This window comes from Hemitrygon akajei, chromosome 3 (assembly GCF_048418815.1).
Source record: "Hemitrygon akajei chromosome 3, sHemAka1.3, whole genome shotgun sequence".
Classification (NCBI taxonomy): Eukaryota; Metazoa; Chordata; class Chondrichthyes; order Myliobatiformes; family Dasyatidae; genus Hemitrygon; species Hemitrygon akajei.
Genome location: NC_133126.1, coordinates 168,292,365 through 168,318,346, shown reverse-complemented (window position 1 = coordinate 168,318,346; position 25,982 = coordinate 168,292,365). Strand labels below are relative to the sequence as shown.

The 25,982-nt window shown below is 35.3% G+C and overlaps 1 protein-coding gene across 3 annotated transcripts in view; it reads right to left on the bottom strand.

Moving 5' to 3' along the window:
• LOC140725601 (coiled-coil domain-containing protein 39-like) overlaps positions 1–25,982 on the bottom strand; it is a 121,696-nt gene that overhangs the window by 41,533 nt on the left and 54,181 nt on the right. For all 3 annotated transcript variants that reach the window (XM_073041255.1, XM_073041256.1, XM_073041257.1), the window contains exons 12-13: positions 8,957–9,094; positions 6,998–7,206 (exon numbers count right to left, since the gene is read on the bottom strand). In XM_073041255.1, coding sequence (XP_072897356.1) covers positions 6,998–7,206; positions 8,957–9,094 — 347 coding nt within the window. The remainder of the gene's footprint in view (positions 1–6,997; positions 7,207–8,956; positions 9,095–25,982) is intronic.

The window sequence follows — 25,982 nt, the reverse complement described above, 5'->3', positions numbered from 1 at the left end:
GGAAACGTGGTACTGAAGGTTAACTTGCAGGTTGAGTCAGTGGTGAGGAAGGCAAATGTGATGTTAGCATTAATTTCAAGCAGTCTAGAATACAAGAGCAAGGATGAGATGCTGAGGCTTTATAAGGCACTGGTGAGGCCTTGAGTATTGTGAACAGTTTTGGGCCCCTCATCTTAGGAAAGATGTGATGGCATTGAAGAGTGTCCAGAGGGGGTTCACAAGGATGATCCCAGGAATGAAAGGGTTTTCATATGAGGAATGTTTAATGGCCCTAGGTCTGTACTTGCTGGAATTCAGAAGGATGAGGGGGGGGGATCTCATTGAAACCTTTTTAATGTTGAAAGGCCTAGACCGAGTAGATGTGGAAAGGATGTTTCCCATGGTGGGAGATTCTAGGACAAGAGGGCACAGTCTCCAGATAGAGGGGCATCCATTCAAAACAGCAATGCGGAGAAATTTCTTTAGCCAAAGGATGGTGAATTTGAGGAATTTGTTGCCACACGCAGCTGTGGAGGCCAGGTTGTTGGCTGTATTTAAGGCAGAGGTTGACAGGTTCTTGATTGGACATGGTATCAAGATTTACAGGGAGAAGGCTGGGACTGGGGTTGAAGAGGGATAAAAAAAGGATCAGTCATGATTGAATGGTGCAGCAGACTTGATGGGCCAAATGGCTTAATTCTGCTCTTATGCCTTAAGGTTTAAGATCCGCACCCAACAGGACAAACAACCGATATGCAAAAGACAACAAATTTTGCAAATACAGAACACAAATAAGCAATAAATACTGAGAGCATATTATCAGTCCTTTAAAGTTAGTCAATTGGTTGTGGGTGAGTAATGTTATCCTCAGTGGATCAAGAGCCTGATGGTTTAGGAGTAATAACTGATCCTGAACCTGGTGGTGTGTATCCTGAGACTCCTGTACCTTCTTTTTGATGGCAGCACTGCAAAGAGAGCATGGCCTAAGTGGAGATCCTTGATTATGGATGCTGCTTTCCTAAGACAACACTTTTGTAGATATGCTCAATGGTGGGGAGGGCTTTACCCATGTTGGACTGAGCTGTATCCACTACTTTTTATAGGATTTTCCATTCAAGGGCATTTGTATTTCCACACCAAGCTGTGATGGAACCAATCAATATACTCTCCACCACACATCTATAGAAGATTGTCAAAGTTTTGCTTGTAATGCTGAATCTTGGCAAATTTCTAAGGAAGTAAAAGTGCTGCCGTGTTTTCTTCGTGTACTAGTGATACCTGATCCTGATTCATCTTATCACTCAGTATATTTCACTTCAGGAAAAATAATTTGAGCCTATCCAATCTCTCGCTTGAAAGTCCTCAAAACCAAGCAATATCCTGGTGAGTCCCCTCTGTACTCTCTCATGCACAGTCATATCCTTCCTATAGTGTCGCTACTAGAACAGCACATAATATTCCAAGTGCAATCTAAACAATCTTTGGTAAAGTTACAACAAAACTCAATTTTCTTATTTTGTGCCTATGAGGCAAGCATGTTCTTTATATTGCTGCCTGGCCTGCTGTGTTCCACCAGCATTTTGTGTGTGTTCTTTATATTTTTCACCAGCTTAGCCACCTATGTTGCCAGTGTCAGGGAACAATTGATTTGAACTCCAAAGTCCCTCTTTATCAACATTCCTGCCCATATTTGACACCCAAAATGCATCACTTTGCACTTATTAGGTTTAAATATCATCTGCTAATGCACTGCCTAACCTAAAATCTGTACAATATCCTGCTGCAGCCTCAACCTTCATCCCTATCTATGTCACCACAAGTTTTCATGTCATCTACAAATTTACTAATCATCATAGAGTGATCAAAGGTGGAGAGAGTGAGCAATTTCAAGTTCCTGGGTGAAAGATATCTCTGAGGACCTAACCTGGTCCCAACATATTGATGCAGTTATAAAGAAGACATTAGGCATTTGAGGAGATTTGGTCTGTCACCTAAAACACTCAAAAACTTCTGCAGATGCACTGTGGAGAGCATTCTGACTGGCTGCATCACTATCTGGTATGGGGGGAAGGGGGCTACTGCACAGGATCGAAGTAGGCTGCAGAGAGTTGTAAACTTAGTCAACTTCATTATGGGTACTAGCCTTTGTAGTATCCAAGTCGTCTTCAAGGTGCAGTGTCTCAGAAAGGTGATGTCCATCATTAAGGACCCCCACCACCCAGGACATGCCCTTCAGGAAAGAGCTATAGATGCCTAAAGGCACACACTCAGTGATCCAGGAACAGCTTCTTCCTCTCTGCCACCATTTGATTTCTAAATGAACATTGAACCCATGAACACTACTTCACTGTTTTTTTATTTCAGCTTTTGCAATACTTATTTTAAATTAATTATTTAATATAAGTATATATACTCACTGTAATTCAGTTTTCCTTTCTATATTTATCATGCATGGTATTGTTCTGCTGCCACAACGCTAACAAATTTCACGACATATATTGGTGATATTAAATGTGATTCTGATCCCTCATATTCACATGTAAGTCATTAATGTACATCACAAATAACAAATGTCCCAGCACCAATCTCAGTGATACACAACCGTGTCAAACCTCCCTTCTGACAACCATTCCTCAAGCACTCACTCTAACTCCTATCACCGAACCAAATTTGGATCTAAATAGCCAGCTCACTATGTCCCTCTATCTTCAAGAGTAGTCTATTGTGCAGGAACTTGTCAAATGCCTTACTGACGTCCATATGGACAACATTCAGTTTTTGTCCTCAAAATATTCAATCAAATTACTGAGGCAGAATTTCCCTGCACATGGCCATGCTGACTATTTCTGATCAGACCCTTACTTTCCAAATCTACATAAATTCCAATACTTAGGATTTTCTCCAAAAATTTCCTTACCATCCTAGCTACCTGGCTACCCTTCTTAAATAAAGGAACAACATTAGTTATCCTCCAGTCTTATGTAGCTCACCAATGGCTGACAAAGATGCAAATATCTCCACCAGTGCCTCAGCTATCTCCTCCCTTGTTTCCTACAGCAACCAAGGACAAACCTCTCCAAGGGATCCTTATACACTACATCACATGACATATAGCACATCCTCCCTGATACTAACTTATTCCAGATTATTTAAATACCCCTCCCTATATTTACCATTCTTCATATCATTTTCCTTGGTGAATACAGTTGAGAACTATTCTTTAAGACCTTGCCCATGTCACCTAGCTCTATGTAGATTTCACACTCTTTCCCTGGCTACTCTCTTGCTACTGATATAATTATAGTTTAGCCTGATTTGCCAAGTATTTCCAGTATTTTCTGCATTTGTTTCAGCTTTCTCACATTTGCAGTTTTTTTTAAAGCTTTTGGGTTGTTTTTTCTGTTTATTTTAAAAAAGTAAAAAGTTACCTTTAATTCACTCCATTTATCCAGCTTTAAAACAAAAATAACACAAAGGATAGCTTAATCTTATTAATCTTGTTTTCCTATTTTAAAATAAACTAATCAATTTTAATAATGTTTCATAAGTTTTTATTAACTGGACACACTTTCAATAATCAACATTTTAGTCAAAACCAAGGGTGTCGAGATTGGTTTTCAGGATACCTGATCAAAGAAATGTGATATGTTTTATCATCTTCAGATCTACAGCTTGAGCATTTTCTGAAATACTGCAATCTCTGTCAACTGTGTATTTTGGACTGATTAAAATATATTTAAAAAATCATTCCAGGATCAAATGGCAGGAAGTCATGCTCCCTAGGGTTGTGGTATCTACAATAGGCTTTGATCTGATATGGGGCATTCAATGGTCATAATTATCTTTCAAAAGATTATTTAATGAATTTAAGAAGTTCAGAAATCTCATACATTATGCTTTTAATTAGGTTGAAGGTGTGTACAGATCTAGGCATTATACTACAGGAGGTAATCTTGATCTTAGTGCAACATACCATTGTAACATACAAAAATGATTCCCCTGGTAAAATGCAAATTGGTGATATAAGGGGCAGAGTGAACTTGAAAAGGGTGCAGTTTCAAGCTGTCCAAAAAAAAGCAAAAAACAGTGCTAAGAAATAATTTCTTCATTCAGAAGATGCTGTACACGAATAGTGCACTTAAAGAGTTCTTTAATGGGACCTGCTGTAATGAAAAAATCTGTATGAATGGCATGCAAAACAAACTTTTTCACTGTTCCTCTGTACATATGACCAAAATAAGCCAATTTAAATTCAATTAGTGTGAATATTCTTTTAGAAAATTGTTATTATTAAAATTGGTAAAAGATGAAATATTAAGCTTTAAGTCTGTCTTTTTTCTAGACAAACCCAATGCACATAAATCATCTTAATATGAAATAATGTTACAAGGACATTTTGACATGCTAAATAGAATATATTTAGTAATGTGTCCTGAGTAACCAACCATAGCTTCCTGAAAATTGTATGATCTACTAAAGAAATCTGTTTTTCAATAGAAGCCACGAATCAATCAGGTGTGAATATTTTAGCCATTAGGATTAACTTTAGGAGTAATGTCATGGTCTTACTTTTTAGGAGCAGGGTAATTCAAGATGCTAATATAAGCTAGTTCTATTTTCCTGCATTTAGTCCACATCTCTCTGTTCCTTTTCTATGCACGTAACCTTCCAAAATGTTTGTACCACCTCCTCTGGCAGCTTGTTCCATATCCCCACAATCCTTTGTGTGGAAAAACTTGGTCCTTAAATCTTCTTTAAATACTTTCTCTTTCACTTTAAACCTATGACTTCAAGCTTTAGACTCCCCTACCCTTGGAAAAAGACTAAAGCACTTATCCTAGTTAAGTCCCCTTCTTAATGGTATAAATATATACAAGATGAGCCCCAGTCTCTTGCACTCCAGTGAGCACCCCAGTCTACTCAATCCCTCCTTGTAACTGAAGTCCTCCATTTCCAGCAACATCCTGGTGAATCTCTTCTGTACTCTTTCTCATGCTACCACATCTTTTCTGTGGTGCGGTGATCAAAAATGCACATAATATTCCAAATTTGGTCAAGTCACACTGTGACCTTTCATGCACAAATAAAAGAAGGAGGTATATTTTACTATATATAGTGGAGATATTGGAAAACTTCAGAAAATGTGCACAGCGCTTGCGATGTAGAATTATCTGACTTACTTATTTTTAATAACAACAGACTCCATTAAACTGAACTAAAAAATGTCACTATGGTGCCCTACAACATCTCTCAGTTTCCAGAAGCTGACATCTCTACATCCATGCCAGGTACATCAGCTAACTGCAGTGATTTTGATTAGTGTACTGTTCTGCCTATTGCGTAATAGGTAAGCATAGCAACAGCTGAGGACTGGCAGAATAAATTATACCTCCACCAATTTGCCACCCTGGAGAAGAGAATATTTGCCATAAATGAAGCTGTTGTTGAAAAAAACAACAAAAACTCCTAAAATACAACCTCCAAAAAAGTATTTGTACCTTACTGGCATTAAAAACAAACTAATGTGGCAATATAGTAATTGTAATTACTAATGAAAATAATTATCATTTTAAACTTGTTGTCAAAAGTAATAGAACACAATTTTCAAAATAATTGAATTTAAGCCCTACTTAAAACCATGTTTTAAAATTATTAAAATATTAATGATTCCAATAAGCTGGATCACTTTTGACCATTGCAGTAATAACACACTGCTGCCTTGAGACTATGAGGTACTGCCAGAATTACTGTTTCTGTTGTGCTGTCCTTCACTGTTTTAGATAGTGTTTGATGATTATTGAAATTTTGAAACATTTGAATAAAAAATTAAAATGTAAAAACGTTGTAACTACTAACACAAATAAACAGTAAAATAAAGAAAAATAAACAAACTGAGGGACTGGAGGATAGTTAATGTTGTTCCATTGTTAGAAAGGCTCTAAGAATAAGTGTGAAATTATAGGCCAGTGAGCCTGACATCTGTCGTGGATTAATTACTGGAAGTTATTCTATAGGATAGGACATATAAGTACTTGGATAAGATAGAGCCTGATTAGGGATAGTCAACGTGGGTTTGTGCATGGCAGGCCATGTCTACCTTACAGTGTTTTTCGAGGAGGTTACCATAAAGGTTAATGAAGAAAAGATGATGGATGTTGTCTGCATGGACTTTAGCAAGACACAGAAGGCTGATGCAGAAGGTTAAATTACTTGGCAGTCAAGATGAAGTATTCAAATATTGGATTTGATACTGGCTTTGTGGAAGAAGCCAGGGAGTGGTAATAGATGGTCGTTTCTCTGTCTAGAGGCTTATGACTAGTGATGTGCCATAGGAACTGGTGGTGGGTCCGTTGTTGTTCATCATTGAAATTAATGATTTACATAACAATGTGATAAACTGGACCAGTAAATTTATTATTTTAAACAGATTAATTATCACGTCATGAAATTTATTATTTTGCGGCAACAGTATAGTGCAATACACTAAAAAAATTATTAGTTACAATAAATATATAAAATATATAAATAAGTAGTCGACTTACTCTGGGACATTAAAACAAATGTGAAAACTCTTTTATGAATGTGTTGGGCTAGGGATTGAAGCTGGAGGGAATGTTCTGCTGCTAAATAGTAAACTTTTCATCTGGAGCTAATATATTGTATGTTGTTAGTAGGATTATTGTGCACAATTTGCAGGACTGGTATCAAAATAAACTTCCATGAAGATACGTTGATATCATCAGTTTCCTCTTTTGCATAGCTCCAACATTAGCATGTGGCACATGCACTAAAATTCAACTCAGATGGTAGGACATTCAAGTCATACAGATGTATTAGTTAGGAGGAGGAATAGGCCATTCAGTCCTTCAAGCCACTTAGTATGATTATGCAAATCTGACTGTAAACCTGACTCTGTATACCTTTTACCTCCTTGCTTAGCAACTTTTACCTCTGTCATATTGGGATTTGTACTTAGGATTCACAAAGAAAATTGCAGGCAATTTAAGAATTGGCATACCTAATACATTGCAGTTCCTGTTGAATGTGCTTGATCTGCATTTGCAATATATCCATGTGAATTTTGATTTCTTCAGTTCTTTCTTTCATTGCTGTCTCAAGCTGCAACTTTCGTTTCTCCAGACATAGCACATCATCAGCTTTACTGTGAAGCATGTCCCATAGGCGCTTAACTTCTAACTTTAGAAGGTTATCCTCAACCATTAAATCCTAAAAGATGAGTAGATCGGTTAGCACAAATACAAATGGCATTTCATTGTTAATCTTTAAAGTGTATAATAGTTTTAAATAATCATAGCCAGGTACATCAATGGAAGTTGATATAACAATACAATATAACTCAATGTATTTGTTTACTCTCGGTTTGAAAAACAAGTATTTGCACAGTTATTTGTTTTGGCCAATAACATAAAACCAATACTTTACATAAGCTTTCACCAATACATAAGGATTTAGGTGGGAATGAAAAGCTGAGTACATGAAGGAGAACCTAAGAGGCTGATTTTAGGTAAACTTCTATGAAATGGATATTTGTGCACAAATGCTCAGAAAGCTATGATGGTGTGTATGAGAAAACTTTTATTTGCCTGTCTCAAGCTTAAATTTTCCAACGCTTATTCATTCATGGAAGATAATTCCATATTTTTTTAGAAGGCATTATGAAGATACCAGGTCAAATGAATATTTGAAATATAACAGCACATATGAAGTAAGTTAAATATATTAGCTGATATTACAGCTGATTACTTGCTTTATAATTTATTACATTGTTCAGTATCAGAATAACATTTCTTTTGTATAATTTTTAACAACTTCCTTTCATCCACCAATATGGTCATTGTTAAGCTTGCATAATTTATTCTGAACTTCCGTCCAAGAGCAAGACATCACCCTCACTTTGCTAATTTGTATTTTCTTTGCATGGTAGTAGCTGAACTCTCCCATAAAACTTGTGTCACTCTTCCATTGTAGCCCTGTGCAGATTTCTCATCAAATTGCTGTGCATATCAGTACATGATGTCAAAACAACCTTTTCCTCTTGGCATTTAAACATTTTGTCCAACAGATGCACAGCATTTCCATAATTTTTGACAGACTCAATGGTTAAGTGACTCTTTTGTTGCTTGACAGGAATGAAAGAACCATTATTACTGGCATATTGTGTTTGGCTTCAAATTAAATTGCATTTACGAAAGCCACATATTTTCACAATTTCACTGAAATTTCAATCATATTGACCAAATATATGTTTCTCTAATATCAGCAAAACATGTCAGATTTGGATTTTTTTTTACTTTATTCTCCATGCCTGCAAATGTGGGTCAAATTAGTCCAAGGCAACTCCAATTGGCCAAACCCAGAGAAGCCAAGGCAATAAGTTATAAAGTTTTCCTTTTCACTGATGAATTAAGGTGAGAGAATATTAACAAAATCTATGAGATGAAGGCAATTAGACAATTGCAATACAAACACAGGAACTTAAAGTTTTGCAAAATGGAGAGCTTAGGACATGTTCAGCAGGCTCTGCTAAGGGGGAGCAAGAAACTGAGAGACGGATATCACATAAATAACCTGCATAATCCATTTTTAGTCCTGATACAAGCAACAAACACATTACCTGAAACCGTATGTGAAATGGGGTTTCTTAACTTTACATTGGGGGGCCTTGTGGTGTTAACGGTGACTGAGGTTAGAGTATGAAGGAGAATTAAAGTGGTAGCCTACATGGAACTCTGAGTTGCCCCTGCAGTGTGATTGCAAATGTTCCATGAACTTAATTTCATTTTACTTGTAAAAACCATTATGGTCCCTGTAAGGTAAGAAATTTATATTTCTCCTTGTACTCCACCTACAAATGAATAGTATTTGTTTGAATTCAGAGTTACTGAAGAGTTTATTGAGTTATTCATCAAAGCCAGTAACATTATGTAAATTAACATTTTTAGTTATTTCCTCTTACTTGTTCAGCAAGTTTGTTCTTTTTTAATTCTTTTTCTCCATTATCAATGTGAAGATGGATGTCTTCTATTTTACTGGTCAGATCAATCTTCTCCTCTCTGCACTTGTCCAGATATCCCCTCAAATGCTGAATATCATTCTGCAATAAGAGAAACAAATGGCGGTCTGTTCTATGTACTGCTTGTCACATAATCCACACAGTTAAAACATTATTTATACAAACTGCATAATTTTCAGTGCAACAAATGAAATTGTTAAACATTTGGAATGCATGAAATACTTCTGTTATTAAGAAATGAAAAATAATAGATTTAGAAATAATTGGTTGATAATTAAAGACAAAGCAACCATTTCAACTTAGGAGTAGCGAATCTACAAGTTGTATTGCCAAACAAAGCAACGTGACTTTTTATCTGTAAAATTACATCAGAAAGAGGAACATTGAGAAATACAGTTAACATAGAAACATAGAAAACAACACAATACAGGCCCTTTGGCCCACAAAACTGTGCCGAACATGCCCCTAACTTAGAACTGCCTAGACTTTACCCAGAGCCCTCTATTTTTCTTTCTTTTTCAATATTTTTACTGATTTCTTACATAAAAGAATACAGAGTATACTAGGATATATAATATATATTGATTACAATATATTGGAATCACAAATATAGTCTCATTACCCCATATCTATATAAATTAAATTTAAACATAATATTGAAAAAGAGGTACCGTAGATTCCGGACTACAGAGCGCACCTGATTAAAAGCCGCTGGCTCTAATTTTAGAAATGAAATCAATTTTTTAATTGTACAGGCCGCATCGGATTTTAGGCCGCACCGAATTTCCGGCGGACCGGATTTTCGGCGCACTGGATTTCCGGCGGACCGGATTTTCGGCGCACTGGATTTCCGGCGGACCGGATTTTCGGCGCACCGGATTTTCGGCCGCTTGTAATATGAGATATTTACACAGAAAGATATTACACGTGTTGGGCTTCAAATTCTGCCCTGTGTTCGTTTTGGAAGAGAGACAACCAACACCGGATTACAGTGCAGCGTGGCTTTATTGCAGAACGCGTTTTGCCTTCCCCTTACATTCTGCTCTTATTTATACTCCTTTTTCCCCCAAACCAAACCCTCGCTACACATATTTGGTAAGGCTAAACTTTGTTATACCTACCGGTATTTGGTAACATCGGACACTTGTGTCCTTATTGGCCCGATACCATTCACACACGAGTTTTACTGTTTTTTTGTTTACTGAATCGCTAGCAGTTTCGGTGCAGCGGAATCCTCAGTTTCGCTCCCTCCCTCCCTTGTACTGCTGTCTAATATCACGTGAGCCATTCCTGACCTGAAGCGGCAGTCCCAAATTAAATCTCCACCGTCTCACCATCGATTCATGTATGCCAAGATTACGCGCAGCAGCTCGATTTCCTTGTTCAACCGCCAGATTGATTGCCTTTAACTTAAAAGCTGCATCATATGCTTTTCTTCGAGTGTTTTCTATGTTGATGAGGGTGAGTACAAATGGCTGATTTACAATAATTTGTGAAGTGCGCTTGATTTATCGTACAATTTCATTGGACCTCTGTGAACTACTCATCAATTTTATTGGTCTACTGTTACGAGGCAAAATGTTTTGGCGGCATGGGAAAAAACCTTCTATTAGCCGCACCTTATTATAAGCCGCTATGTTCAATGCTGTTCAAAGCATGGGAAAAAAGTAGCGGCTTATAATCCGACATCTACGGTAATTTTATTATACAAAAAAAATCTAAACCTACTACCAGAATAAAAAAACAGCTGTTTGGTTAAAAAAAAGGAAAAAGTCCTTATCATATAGTAAAACATATTATTAGTCAACATCTGTGCTTAATAGTAAATCAAAGATTATGAAAATAATTCAAAAAAGGTCCCCACAATGTTAAAAAATTCTTGTCTAGGTTCAGAAATTGAACAGTGAATCTTCTCTAAATTTAAGCATGACATAACATCATTTAACCAATGAGTATGAGTAGGCAGAGTGGCATCCTTCCACTTAAGCAACAATGCCCTCCTGGCTATAAGAAAAATAAAAGCCAAAATGTGCAAATTATGTGTCTCCAAAATAATATCATTTTCTCCAACAATACCAAATAAGGCAGTCAAAGGATTAGGTTTTAAATTTACTTTAAAAAGCACCGAAAAAGTTTGGAATACTTCCTTCCAATATTTTTCAAGACTCGGACAAGTCCAAAACATTGAATTAGTGAAGCTTCTCCATTGTTACAACTATCACAATAGGGAGATACATCAGAATAAAAAACGAGACAGCTTATCTTTAGTTACGTATGCCCTATGAACCACTTTAAATTGTAGAAGGGAATGACGGGCACATAACGATGAGGTGTTAACCAAATTAAAAATTTCGTTCCAAGTATCCTCAGAAAATGGAATCTGTAAATTTTGTTCCCAGAGAGTTTTAATTTTGTCTAAAGGAATATTTCTCATTCCCAACAACGTACCATAGATATTAGATACAGATCCATTATGGAAGGGTTTCAAATTAAAAATTGTATCAAGTAAATTCTTATCTGGACTTTTAGGAAATGTAATACAAACACAGGAACTTAAAATTTTGCAAAATGGAGAGCTTAGGACATGTTCAGCAGGCTTTGCTAAAGGGGAGCAAGAAACTGAGAGACGAATATCACATAAATAACCTGCATAATCCATTTGAGAACGCAAAAAGTCTCTAATTTGTAAATATCGAAAAAAGTGGGTTTTGGGTAGGCTATAGTTAGCTGACAGTTGTTCAAATGAAGAGGGACTATCTTCAACAAACAAATTCTGAAAACATCTAATACACAATCTATTCCACTCTTTAAAAACTACATCAGTCATAGAAGGTTTAAAGAAATAGTTTGAAAAAAAGGGACTTGAAAGTGAAAAACTCAATAAACCAAAATAAAATTGTGCCCAAATCTTCAAAGTGTGTCTAACTACAAAGTTATCAGTTAAGTTACTTAAACCCAGACCAGACAGTCCTCTCGATTAATATAATATAACCAAATGTAAGATTCCATATATTGACTGCCCAGTAATAAAACCTAAAATTGGGTAAGGCTAAAACTCCATTCTTTTTAGCTGTTTGAAGATGAACTTTATTTAATCGAGAAATTTTATTTTTCCATATATAAGAAGATATAATAGAATCCAGAGAATCAAAAAAAGGATTTAGGAATAAAAACAGGAATGGCCTGAAATAAATATAAAAATTTAAGCAAAATATTCATTTTAATAGAATTAATTTGGCCAATCAACGATAAAGAGAGGGGTGAACAATTTGATAGTGCCTTCTTAACATAATTCAGAAGTGTAAAAAAATTTTTTTTAAAGGAATTTATAATTCCTAGTAGTTGTTATGCCCAAATAAGTAAATTGATTTCTTACAATTTTAGAAGGAAGGTTAGTATTAACTAATACCAAATTATTCAAAGGTAAAAGTTCACTCTTACGAAAGTTAAGTTTATATCCCAAAAACTGACTAAAGCAGAAGAGTAAAGAAAATACAGAAGGTAAAGACTCCACATTAGAAATGTAGAGCAAAAGGTATAAAGTGAAACTTTGTGGGTAATACCCCTCCTTAAAATACCAGTGATATCATTAGATTCCCTGAAAGCAATAGCTAAAGGTTCTAAGACCACATCAAAAAGCAAAGGACTCAAAGGACAACCTTGGCTAGTTCCACATTGAAGTTTAAATAGTTTAGAATTCTGAGAGTTAGTAAGAACCTGAGCAGAGGGAGATAGATAAAGTAATTTAATCCATTGAATAAAATCGGGCCCAAAGTTTTCTAAAGTTTTACATAAATAATTCCATTCAACCCAATCAAAGGCTTTCTCAGCATCTAAGGATATCACACATTCTGATATCTCTTTAAAAGGAGAATAAATAACATTGAAAAAATGACGAATACTAAAGTGGGAGTATCGATTTTTGATAAATCCAGTCTGATCATCAGAAATAATAGATGGCAAAATATTTTCAATCCTACAAGCCAAAAGTTTAGATAAAATTTTAGTATCAACATTAAGTAAGAAAATTGGTCTATAAGAAGAACATTCAGTTGGATCCTTATTCTTTTTAAGAATAAGCAAAATACAGGCTTAATAAAAAGATTGTGGCAACCTACCTAATGTAAAAGAGGCCAAAAGGACTGAATATACGTGAGGTATAAGCAAAGAGGAAAAAGCCTTATAAAACTCTCCAGAAAATCCATCAGGACCCGGAACCTTCCCTGAGTGCAAAGTGTGAACAACCGTGGCAATTTCCTCATAAGAAATGGGTTGATCCAGCAATTTTCAATTATCATCAGAAAGTGTAAGAATGTTTAATCAATCTAAGAAATTATTCATTACAATATTATCTTTAGGGGGATCAGAACTATAAAGTTTAGAATAGAATTCTCTAAAAGTATCATTTATTTCTAAGTGATCAGATGTTTTATCACCATTAGCTTTACATATTTCTTTAATTTGGTGTTTAACTATAAAGGTCTTTAATTGGTTAGCCAATAGTTTACCCATTTTATCTCCATGAACATAAAACTGACTTTTATCTTTTTAAAGTTGAGTTTCAATTGGATAAGTTAAAAGCAGATCGTATTTAGTTTCAATTTCAACACGTCTTTTATATAAAACAGAATCTGGAGCCAAAGCATATTTTTGGTCTAATCGTTTCAATTGATTGGCTAATTCAATTCTCTCCTTATTAGCTTTTTTCTTAACACTTGTGGTAAAAGAAATGATTAGTCCTCTAATATAAGCCTTAAGAGCATCCCATAAAATAAGACTAAAAGTCTCTTCTAGCATATTCTCTTCAAAAAAGAGTAATCTGTCTCTCCAAAATTTTTAAAAAATCCTTAACAGATAACAGAGTTAGATTAAAGTGCCAGAATCTGTTTATTTGGGAGACACCCGGAAGATTTAAAGATAAAAACACAGGAGCATGATCTGAAACAGCAATTTCTTTATATTCACAGGATCGAACTAATGGAATCAATTGACTATCAACAAAAAAAATAATCAATCCTGGCATACGTGTGAACATGAGAAAAAATGAGTACTCTTTATCTGTTGGATGCAAAAAGCGCCAAACATTCACAATATCACATTTCATTAGAAAAGGTTGGATAAAGGAGGCAGATCTACTAAAAGTCAATCGATTAAAAGATGAGCGATCTAAAACAGGGTCTAAACAACAGTTGAAGTCTCCTCCTAAAACCAGAGAATACAGACGTAAATCTGGTAAAAGTGAAGAAAAAGCATTAAAAAAAAACCTCGATCATCTATATTTGGGGCATTTATATTAGGAAAAACCATTAATTTATTATCTAATTACCCTGACACTATAACAAAACACCCATTGGTATCAGACACTACATTATGCTGAACGAAAGAAACTGAATTGTCTATAAGAATTGAAACTCCTCTGGCCTTAGCCTGAAAGGAGGAATGAAAAATAAGCCTGAAATGACATAAAATTATGAACATTTATGAACATGTGTTTCTTGTAAAAAAAAACAATTGAGACATTCAATTTCTTAATATAATTAAGTATCTTATTACATTTCACAAGATGGTTTAATCCTTTCACATTAAAACTAAGTAAATTAATAGTATGGTCCATTTTAAATATTACTTAAAAGAGAGGTTGGAATAAAAACTGCTGGAATATATATATATTAAATCCAAACAATGAGCTTTAAGATAAAGTAACCAAGCAACAAATGAAGCTAAGAGAACCAAACAGCTGATAGAAAAGAAGAAACCCACCCCACCCCCCACCCTAAGAGAGAAAGTCGACCAAAGGGCAGTCGACAGCTAAACCTACCAACATTACCCTCCCAAAACAATCTACTGGCTGAGTGCCAAGAAATTTTCAAGGCTAACTGCATTCCAACAAGATACAACAAAAATCAGAGTGAAATTAAATTTATTTTTAAAAACTCATGAAAAAATGTATAACATATTTTAAAAAACTAAGAAAATTCAGAACATATTAACCTGGAAAGTATTAACTCAATGAAAACTTATTGATGTTAAATCCTTAATTTTCTAAGCAAAGAAATAAAAGTACAAAAAAAATTAGATACAAAGGTATACCAAAAGTAAAAAAAAACAATTGTTCATAAAAGAAAGTAATGAACAGTTAGACTGCAGATTCTAAAAAAAGGATCCATCAGGCAGACGGAATATAGATTTATGTAGGGAATTATTGAACAGTTAAACTTCTGATACCGATTTGGAAATTAAAAATTCCTGCACCCCTTGAGTCGAATGGAACCATTTCTAAGAGACATTTTTCAAAATGATTCTAAGACGAGCAGGGTAATGAAGAGAGGGTTTAAAACCTTTAATATACAATTCTGACATAACCTTTTAAAACTTGAAGCATTCATTCAACACCTTGGGTGAAAAATCCTCCACAATTCTGATCTTCTGGCCTTCAAAATCGATCATACCTTTCCGACGAGATTCACGAATTAAAAGTTCCTTTGTTTGAAAGTCGTGAAGACAAATTATCACTGAACGGTGTCGTTCTCCTGGAGGAGGTCCCAGTACAGGCGATCTATGAGCTCGGTTTATTTTAGGTGGAGATTTTAAAATATTCGGAAATAAGTTAGCCAAAAGGTTTGCAAAAAATTCTGAAGGCTGATTGCCTTCCGTTAACTCTTTAAAGCCCAGAATTCATAAATTATTTCTTCTGCTTCTATTTTCTATGTTGATAATCTTCTGACTTAATTTTTCATTAACCTTTGACTGTTTATCACAGTTTGACTGTTTTCCAGGTCATCAATCTTTGCATCCAACATTATCAAAGTGTCTTCATTCTCTTTTATCCGTTTATTGTGTTCACTTAAAGTTTTTTGAATAGAATCCAATTTTACAATCAGTTGTTTAAATCCAGCACTGAGTTGCCGGAATTTCTGCTGGAACTCCTCCAAAAGTTCAGTTTTTATGCTTCGGAAGTGTCTCCATAATAGATTCCAAAGTCATAGGAGGATCCTCTTCTTTTTTAGTAGCTTTGGTACCTCTCATCGTAAAAAAATACTGCATTTAAAATTAAGTTATCAAAACAAGTTGGAAACAGTAAATTAAGTAGAATAGGAGCAACTAAAAAAACGCCAATAGGTTTCCTCAGCTCTCTATTTTTTAAGCTCAAGTAGCCATCCAGGAGGCTCTTAAAAGACCCCATCGTTTCTGCCTCCACCGCCATCACTGGCAGCCCATTTCACACACTCACCACTCTCTGTGAAAAAATCCTGCTATCTCCTCTGTACCTGCTTCCAAGCACCTTAAAATTATGTCCTCTCGTGCTAGCCATTTCAGCCCTGGGAAAAAAGCCTCTGACTATCCACACAATCAATGCCTCTCATTATCTTGAACACCTCTATCAGGTCACCTCTCATCCTCTGTCGCACCAAGGAGAAAAGGCTGAGTTCACTCAACCTATTCTAATAAGGCATGCTTTCCAATCCAGACAACATCCTTGTAAATCTCCTCTGCACCCTTTCTATGGTTTCCACGTCCTTCCTGTAGTGAGGCGACCAGAACTGAGCACAGTACTCCAAGTGGGGTCTGACCAGGGTCCTATATAGCTGCGACATTACTTCTCAGTTCTTAAACTCAATCCCACGACTGATGAAGGCCAATGCACCGTATGCCTTCTTAACCACAAAGTCAACCTGCGTAGCAGCTTTGAGTGTCCTATGGACTTGGACCCCAAGATCCCTCTGATCCTCCACACTGCCAAGAGTCTTACCATTAATGTTATATTTTGCCATCATATTTGACCTTATATGCACAGAGGAATGATGATGAGAGTAATTTGGCAGTGATAATTGTGAAAATATTATTGTTCAAAGAGGGAAAGGATTTGGGATTGATCCTTGTCTTCATTACTATCTCTGATCCTTTACTAATGGTGCATCCAACTATAGGATGTCACCAGAGCAAGTATTTCTCATTATTTCTTCTTTTCTTGCTTTTAATTGGGAAAGGAATTTTATTCAGATGTTAATATACCATATTCATCATCAGCAAGTGAAAAGATTCTGTTAAAATGATTATCACTTGGTTATTTTCCCTCTCAAAGGAGAAAGGTTCAGATTCTATTTGCCTACTAACCAAAATAGATTTTTTTCTATTATTACATCACATTTAAGCCACATAACCAGTTTTCCTCTGGGGCTGAAAACTGCAAATATGTATAACTATCAGCAAAGGCATATAACTATCCAACAAACTTGCAGTCATTCTTACTAATGCCATCCTGTTATTTTCAGATTTGGTGAACTAAATTCTATTGACATCAATATCTGTGTATGAGTCTGATTTCTGAAAAACTGATTAAGGCTCAGCTCATTTGTTTTCTGCCTAATTGTCAAAAAATTAGTGGCAGCATTTGATAGCAAATCTAGAGAATTGCACAGAAAATCTACATCAATACACAAGTGCTGTACTGTTGCAGTCCATTAGGTGATGAATAAATTCTATTCTGGCACATGGGATAACACTACTCTTCATCAAATGATTGCCATGGATCCACCATTTTGCAGTGCATGGAGTGAGACACTTTTTATAGCGGCTCCACTTTTCTTTATATATTACATCCCACTGACAGATTCCTTTTAAGTTTGATGATTTATTACTTCTGCTGAAGGATTTACAATTTAATTACAATGGGCGCAAGTCGATCTGGTATTGAATTGAGAAGCGGCAAGACTTTTTCTGAAACGGAGCAAACTGAACAAATAAAGAAATCGGAGGAACCTGTTACTTTAGCAGGAATATTTTCTTCAATACAAGATATGAGGTTTGAATTTGGATCACTCAATACTAAGATTGATAAACTGACAGAAGCTTGAAAAATCTATCTTTAATGTCCAAGAATCTCTGAAAAATTTGGACTTTCAATTTCAGATGCTCAAGCAGACTACAAATCGAATTAAGAACAAACATGAACTATTCAGGCAAACTATTAAAGAACAAGGATTGAAGATGTCTTCGATGGAAAAGAAAATTAATGAAATTACCTTGGAACTATCTAAAATGAAGAAAAAATGATTTATTTAGATAGTAGAGCACATCGGAGGAATTTGTGGATACTAGGATTGCCTGAAAATACTGAAGCTGGTGATCTGTTAAAGTTATTCTCAGATATGCTGTACTCACTTTTTAGTGAGACCCTGGAAGTTAGCCCTTTACTCGATAGAGTCCACAGAGTTCCAAGATTTCGACGTTCATCTGAATTGCATCCTCAGCCAATAGTACTTTGTTTGCATTATTATACAACCAAAGAAGCCGTACTTCGAAAGGCCAGAAGAAAGCGAAAGATAATCTTCAGATCAACAGAGATTCGTATAGTCGAAGATTTTCCTCCCGAAATTTTTGCCAAAAGAAGGAAATACCAGGAAGTCATGAGTGAAATGTATAAGCGAAATTTACATCCATCTCTTCGGTACCCAGCGCAGCTGATAATCTTTCCTGCTGAGTCTCAGTCACAGAGAATCTACTCCCCTCAAGATGGATGGGAATACATTAAAAATCTTAAAGTTAAGCTGATTGTTGAATAGGTAATTCTGATGTATGAGATGTTTATAGATGCCCTGATTAAAGTCTATTCTATGCATTTTGAATCTCCAATATGGAATTTGGCTGATTAAAATCTTTTTATTCATTAACAATTAGTATATATAATTGTTTTGTAAGGAATTCTTACAGTATTATCTGTACAATACCTGCCATGAACTATTCTTTTTATTTTTTTGTTTGTTTCAGTATTAATATAGTTTTAGGTTTATTATATATATATATTCATTTTTTTGTATGACTTGTAAGTTTTTTTGAAAGAAAGAACTTCAGTTGTAATATTATTTGCTTGGATTTACTTTTCTTTGAATATGTGATTAATATACTTTAGATGAATTTAAGATGGCCATCGCCAGTTATGTTTTTATTACTGTTAATAACATTGCAGTATTTGGAATTTGTTTGTCCTTTTTATTATGGCTAAATTGGATGGGATTAATATTTTAATATACGTAGCTGCAAAATGGAGGATAGGGTCAAGGGTTACTAGTAGCATGCGACCAGCCTATTGGTTGCTGTTTTTCTGGCTTTGGGGGAGGGGGAGGGCTATTAGATCAGGTTTTCTTTCTCGATTGGGCGGTTATTTTGATGGACATTTTTTCTCAAATATGTCATTCCTTCTAGTCATATCCGTACCTTTTGGATTAATCTGCGCTTGCACAATAGTTTTCTTTATAAAATATTAAATTAAATTTTAAACATGGATGTTAATAAAATTAATATATTGGAATCTGAATGGTGTGAATCATCCAATTAAGAGTAAAAAGATTTTTAAGAAATTAAAAACACTTAATGCAGATATTATTTTTGCGCAAGAAAATCATATATGGATACAGGATAAGGACCGGTTTTTCAAATTTTGGAAAGGACCTTTATTTCATTCTTTATTGCCTAATAAAGTTAGAGGGGTATCTATTTTTGTTAACTCTAAAATCCCTTTTGTACATTTTAATACTATTACTGATTCGATTGGAAGATATTTAATTGTTACTGGTTTATTATGCAATCAAAAGGTAGCTTTGGCGTGTGTATATGCACCTAATGTAAATAGTCCTGAACTTTTTAAGAAGCTTTTTTCTGAGCTACCAAATTTGAATGAATATAAGTTGATCGTGGGTGGTGACTTTTAATTGTTGCCTGAACCCGGCGATTGACAGGTCATCAACCAATCCGTCACTTCCTAATAAAGTGGCAGCTTGTATTAATTCTTTTCTACTAGAATATGGCCTGGTCGATATCTGGAGATATAAACACCCTAATGACAAAAATTTTTCTTTTTTTTTTCCGCACGTTCATCATAAATACTCTAGAATTGATTACTTTTTTCTAGAAACACATTTACTACACTCCATTGTTGAGTGTGTGTATGACGTCATTGCGTTGTCAGATCACGCGCCTTTGAAATTAACCCTGAAGCTCTCAGCTTTTTGAAAATGTCACAGTGGAGATTGAATCCCATATTGTTACAAGATCCAGCCTTTGTTAGTTTTATTAACGAGTAAATTTCTATATTTTTTGAATTTAATACAACTGAAGGAATGTCAAACTTGGTTATACGGGACACGATGAAATCTTTTCTTAGGGGACAGATAATTTCATACTCAGCAGCTTTAAGAAAGAAAACTAAAGTGGAACTGTCAGTGCTTACTAATAAAATTAGAGAGATAGATAAAGCGTATTCAGTAAAACCCACTGAAGATCTATATAAGAAAGGGTTGAACTTCAATCACAATATGATTTGCTTCTGACCTTTCCCATCAAACAGCAAATTCTTAAATCTAAAAGTCTATTTTATATACATGGAGATAGGTAAGGTAAACTTTTGGCTGGTCAGTTAAAGGCTGGTATGGTTAGAAGACAGATTTTAAAAATACGTAGACCAGATAGAACTGATATTTATGGATTTTTACTCTAACCTTTATAAATCTGAATTCTCTGACAATACTGTTATTATGAATAGATTTTTGCAAAAATTTAATATACCCAAAATTTTGACTCAAAATGTTGATATATTAGATGCACCTATTAAACAAGAGGAGACAGCTAAAGCTATATCCTCTATGCAATTAGGGAAAGCTCTGGGATCAGATGGTTATATGGTGGAATTCTACAAGACTTTCCATGAAATGCTTATACCACATCTTCATCAAACTTTTACTGATTCTATATCCTCTGGGAATCTTCCAAAAACTTTTTACGAGGCATTAATTTCATTGATTCCTAAAAAAGGAAAAGATTTATCAGAGTGTGCATCCTATATACACTCTTTACTGAATGTAGATTTTAAAATTCTCTCTAAGATTTTAGCCAATAGACTTGAGAATTTTTGCCTACTGTTGTCTCAAATGATCAAACTGGATTTGTTATTTAGCGTTGAGTATAGGAGTTGGGATGTAATGTTAAAATTGTACAAGGCATTGGTAAGGCCGAATTTGGAGTATTGTGTACAGTTCTGGTCACCGAATTATAGGAAAGATGTCAACAAAATAGAGAGAGTACAGAGAAGATTTACTAGGATGTTACCTGGGTTTCATCACCTAAGTTACAGGGAAAGATTGAACAAGTTAGGTCTTTATTCTTTGGAGCGTAGAAGGTTGAGGGGGGACTTGATAGAGGTATTTAAAATTATGAAGGGGATAGATAGAGTTGACGTGGATAGGCTTTTTCCATTGAGAGTAGGGGAGATTCAAACAAAAGAACATGAGTTGAGAGTTAGGGGGCAAAAGTTTAAGGGTAACACGAGGGGCAATTTCTTTACTCAGAGAGTGGTAGCTATGTGGAACGAGCTTCCAGTAGAAGTAGTAGAGGCAGGTTCGGTATTGTCATTTAAATTAAAATTGGATAGGTACATGGACAGGAAAGGAATGGAGGGTTATGGGCTGAATGCGAGTCAGTGGGACTAGGTGAGAGTAAGCGTTCGGCATGGACTAAGATGGCATAAGAGCCAGATGGCCTGTTTCTGTGCTGTAATTGTTATATGGTTATATTAAAAATAGGTACTCAGATTTTAATATTCGAAGACCATTAAATATCATTTATTCCTTCAGTTAAAGAATCTGAATGTATTGTGTCTCTGGATGCAGGGAAAGCTTTTGATAGGGTGGAGTGGTCTTATCTGTTTCAGGTTTTGAAGAGGTTTAATTTTGGTTCGGGATTTATTTCCTGGATTAAACTGATTTATCAAGCCCCGGTGGCTGCGATTATAACTAATAATCAAAAGTCTCCTTATTTTAGATTATATAGAGGAACTCATCAGGGTTGTCCTCTTAGTCCTTCATTATTTAATTTGGTTTTAGAACCACTTGTTATTGCTCTTAGGGATTCTAATTCTGTGCAGGATATTAAAAGAGGGGATAAATTACATAAGGTTTCATTATATGCGGATGATTTATTAGTTTACATTTCAGACGCTAGGAAATCTATTCCTTTTATGTTATCTATATTTACAGAATTTAGTATTTTCTCTGGATATAAACTCAACTTACATAAAAGTGAACTATTTCCTATTAATAATTATTCTGATTATTATGATCAAATACCTTTTAATATTGCTAAAAACTATTTTACTTACCTTGGTATTAAAATTACTAAAAATTTTAAAGACCTATATAAGTATAATTTTTCCCCTCTAATTGAATATACTCAACAAGCGCTTTCTAAATGGTCGCCTATGTCGATGTCATTAATTGGTCAAATAAATGCTATAAAAATGGTTATTTTACCGAAATTTTTATATACATTTCAAGCAGTTCCATCTTTTGTTTCGAAAATATTTTTGATAAAATAGATTCCATGATCTTGTCCTACATTTGGAATAATAAAAGCTCCAGAGTGAATAAATCTTTATTACAAAAAAACAAAAAAAGCTGGTAGACTGGTGCTACCAAACTTTAAATTTTATTATTGAGCAATTAATATTCGTTATATCACCTTCTGGATTCACGGTATAGATAACCAGGATTGCCCTTCATGGTTACATTTGGAGTAGAATTTGGTAAGGGGGTTTCCTTTAGCTTCTTTACTGGGAGCTCCTCTTCCTTTTTCGTTCTCCAGGATAGGTAGACAAGATCTAAGTCCTATTGTTAAACATACTTTAAAAATTTGGTTTCAGTTTCGTAGATTTTTTGAATTAAATAACTTTGTACTCTGTAGTAATATCCATTCTAACTTTTTTAAAAACCATCAACTCTGGATAAGGCTTTTTAATATGGAAAACTAAGGGAATAAAAACTTATTTAGATTTGTGTTCAGAAGATTGTTTAATGTCTTTTTCGCAGTTAGTGGATAAATATGATATATCTAGTGCACATTTTTTTATATACTTACAAGTTAGGAATTTTTACATGATTTTTTACCGAATTATCCATTGGCTTATTCACCAAATTTGATTTATGTTATTTTTCAGCTTAAACCATTTCAAAAACGATTAACAGCTATTATATATAAACAGTTAATGAATGTGCGTATGACACCTAATGATAAGGTTAAACGTACTTGGGAAATAGAACTTCAACATTCACTTTCCGATGATCAATGGAGTAAATTATCTAGTTAATAATTCATCTATCTGTGCATGTCACTCCCTAATTCAGTTTAAGATAGTGCACAGGGCCCATATGTCAAAAGACAAATTAGCGCATATTTTTCCTAATATAAGCCCCACCTGTGACAGATGCAACGCTGAGGTGGCTACTCTGACTTATATGTTTTGGTCCTGTGTAAAGTTAAATAATTTTTGGAGGGATGTGTTTAGAATATTATCAAAAGTTATAGGTGTGGATCTACAACCCAATTCACTTATGGCAGTCTTTGGGATTATTCCAAAGGAAACAGGAAGAGTTCCTGCTTCCGCTCAACATGTGATAGCCTTTTCAACTTTACTGGCTAGGAAAGCTATCTTGTTATGCTGGAAAGATTCTACTCCACCTACTGTTTTTAACTGGCTCTTCTCCATTATGTCCTGTTCAAGTTTGGAGAAAATTAGAAGCAGGACGTTTGACACACCTTTTAACTTTGAGCAAGTTAGGTGACCCTTTATTCAATATTTTCATATGATTTAATTTTTTCTCTCTTTTTTTATTTTTTTAAGGATTTTTTTTCAATTTTTTTTTGTTCCTCCTTATCTGCAAAGGTTCGGAGATGACTAGAAGGATGTTTTCTTTCCTCTTTTTTTTTCTAATTTTATCCTCAAATGGACTGCCCAATCTTTCTTTTTTTTTGCTTTAGGTTAGTTTAGCGGGTTTTTTTTCTCCTTATTAAATAAAATTTCCAATCTTTTTTTTCTCTCTTTACGATTTGCCAAGAGGAGTTGTGGTTTTTGTTAATATACTATATACAATAGCGTAATATTATATTTAATTGACCTTGACAGTATATATTCTTTTGTTGTTTCTACGTTTTTTGTATTATGTGTTTGCTAAAACTTCTCCTCTGATTTGTATCTTTTTCTCTGTTGGAAAATTAATTTAAAAAGATTGAAATGAAAAAAATGATTGCCATGAGTCTTTGACATCAACTTGAAGTAGCAAATGAGGCCATAATTTAATAGAAAGAACATAAAATATAGAAGCTGAATCTACTCGGCCCCTCCACCATTCGATCATGGCTGATTTTTGTTTTCAACCATGTTCTCCTATCCTCTCCCCATAACCTTTAACCCTCCTTACCAATCAAGAACCTATCAATCTCTGTCTTAAATACACCCTATGACTTGGCTCCCACAGATTCACAAATTTTAATGGGCCAAGCCCTCGCATCCTAAACTCTTCTATTAATGGAAATATTTTCTCCATATCCACTCTATCCAGGCCTTTCAGTATCCAACAGGATTCAATGAGAACTCTCTTCATCCTTCTGAACTCCATCAAGTACAGGTCCATAGAAATTAAATACTCCACATAGGTTAACCCTTTTCCAGTGCTGGAATCATCCTTGTTCAAAGTTCAAAAGTTCAAAGTAAATATATTATCAAAGTACATATATACCATTATATACAGCCCTGAGATTTGTTTTCCTGCAGGCATACTCAGTAAATCCAAAAACTATAATAGAAACAATGAAAGACTGCATCCAACAGGGCAGACAACCAGTGTGCAAAAAGCAACAAACTACAAATACAATACAAAAGAAAAAAGAAATAATAATAAAAAAATGAATAAGCTATAAATATTAAGAATATGAGATGAAGAGCCCTTGAAAGTGAGTGCATAGGTTGAGGGAACTGTTCAGTGATGTGCCAGGTGAAGTTGAGTGAAATTACCCCCACTGATTTGAGAGCCTGATGGTTGAGGGATAATATCTGTTCCTCAACCTGGTGGTGAGAGTCTGAGGCTTCAGTACCTTCTTCCTGAAAGACGCAGTGAGACGAGAGCATGACCTGGGTGGTTGGTGGTCCCTGATTATGGATACCGGTTTCCTGCAATAGTGCTCCATGTAGATGTGCTCAGTGGTGGGGAGGGCTTTACTGTGATGGAGTGGGCTGTATCCACTACTTTTAGTAGCATTTTCCATTCAAGGGCATTGGTGTTTCCATACCAAGCTGTGATGCAACCAGTCAATATATTCTCCACCACACCTACAGAAGTTGGTCAAAGTTTTAGAAGTCATGCTGAATCTTCATAAACTTCGTAGGAAGTAGAGGTGCTGCCATGCTTGCTTCATAATTGCACTTATGTGCTGTGCCCAGTACAGGTCCTCTGAAACAGTAACAACGAGGGATTTATAAATGCCCACCTCTCAACTCCGATGAGGACTTTGCTCCTCCTGAAGTCAATAATCTGCTTTTTGGTCTTCTGACAATGAGAGAGAGGTTGTTGTTTTGGCAGCACTCAGCCAGCTTTTCAATCTCCCTCCTATATGCTGATCCGTTACACATTTGATTCAACCAATGCCATTGGTGTAATTAGAAAACTCAAATATGGCATTAGAGCTGTGCTTAGCCACACAGACATTAATGTAATGTGAGTAGAGCAGGGGTCTAAGCATACAGCCTTATGGTGCACCTGTGCTGATGGATAACATCGAGGAACTGTTGTTGCCCATCCAAATTGACTGGGGTCTGCAAGTGAGAAAATCCAGGATCCAATTGCACATGGAGGCATTGAGGCCAAGGTTTTGAAGCTTATTGATTAGTTTTGAGGGGTGATAGTATTGAATGCTGAGCTGTAGACAATAAAGAGCAAACAAGAGAAAATCTGCAGATGCTGGAAACTTCCACCATCTCCAGCAGAATCCCACCAGCAAGCACTTATTTCCGTCTCCCCCTACCCCCCAGTTTCTGCTTTCTGCAGGGATTGCTCCCTAAGCAACTCCCTTGTTCAGTCGTCCCTCTCCACTGATCTCCCTCTTGGGATGTATCCTTGCAAGCAAAACAAGTGTGACACCTGCTCCT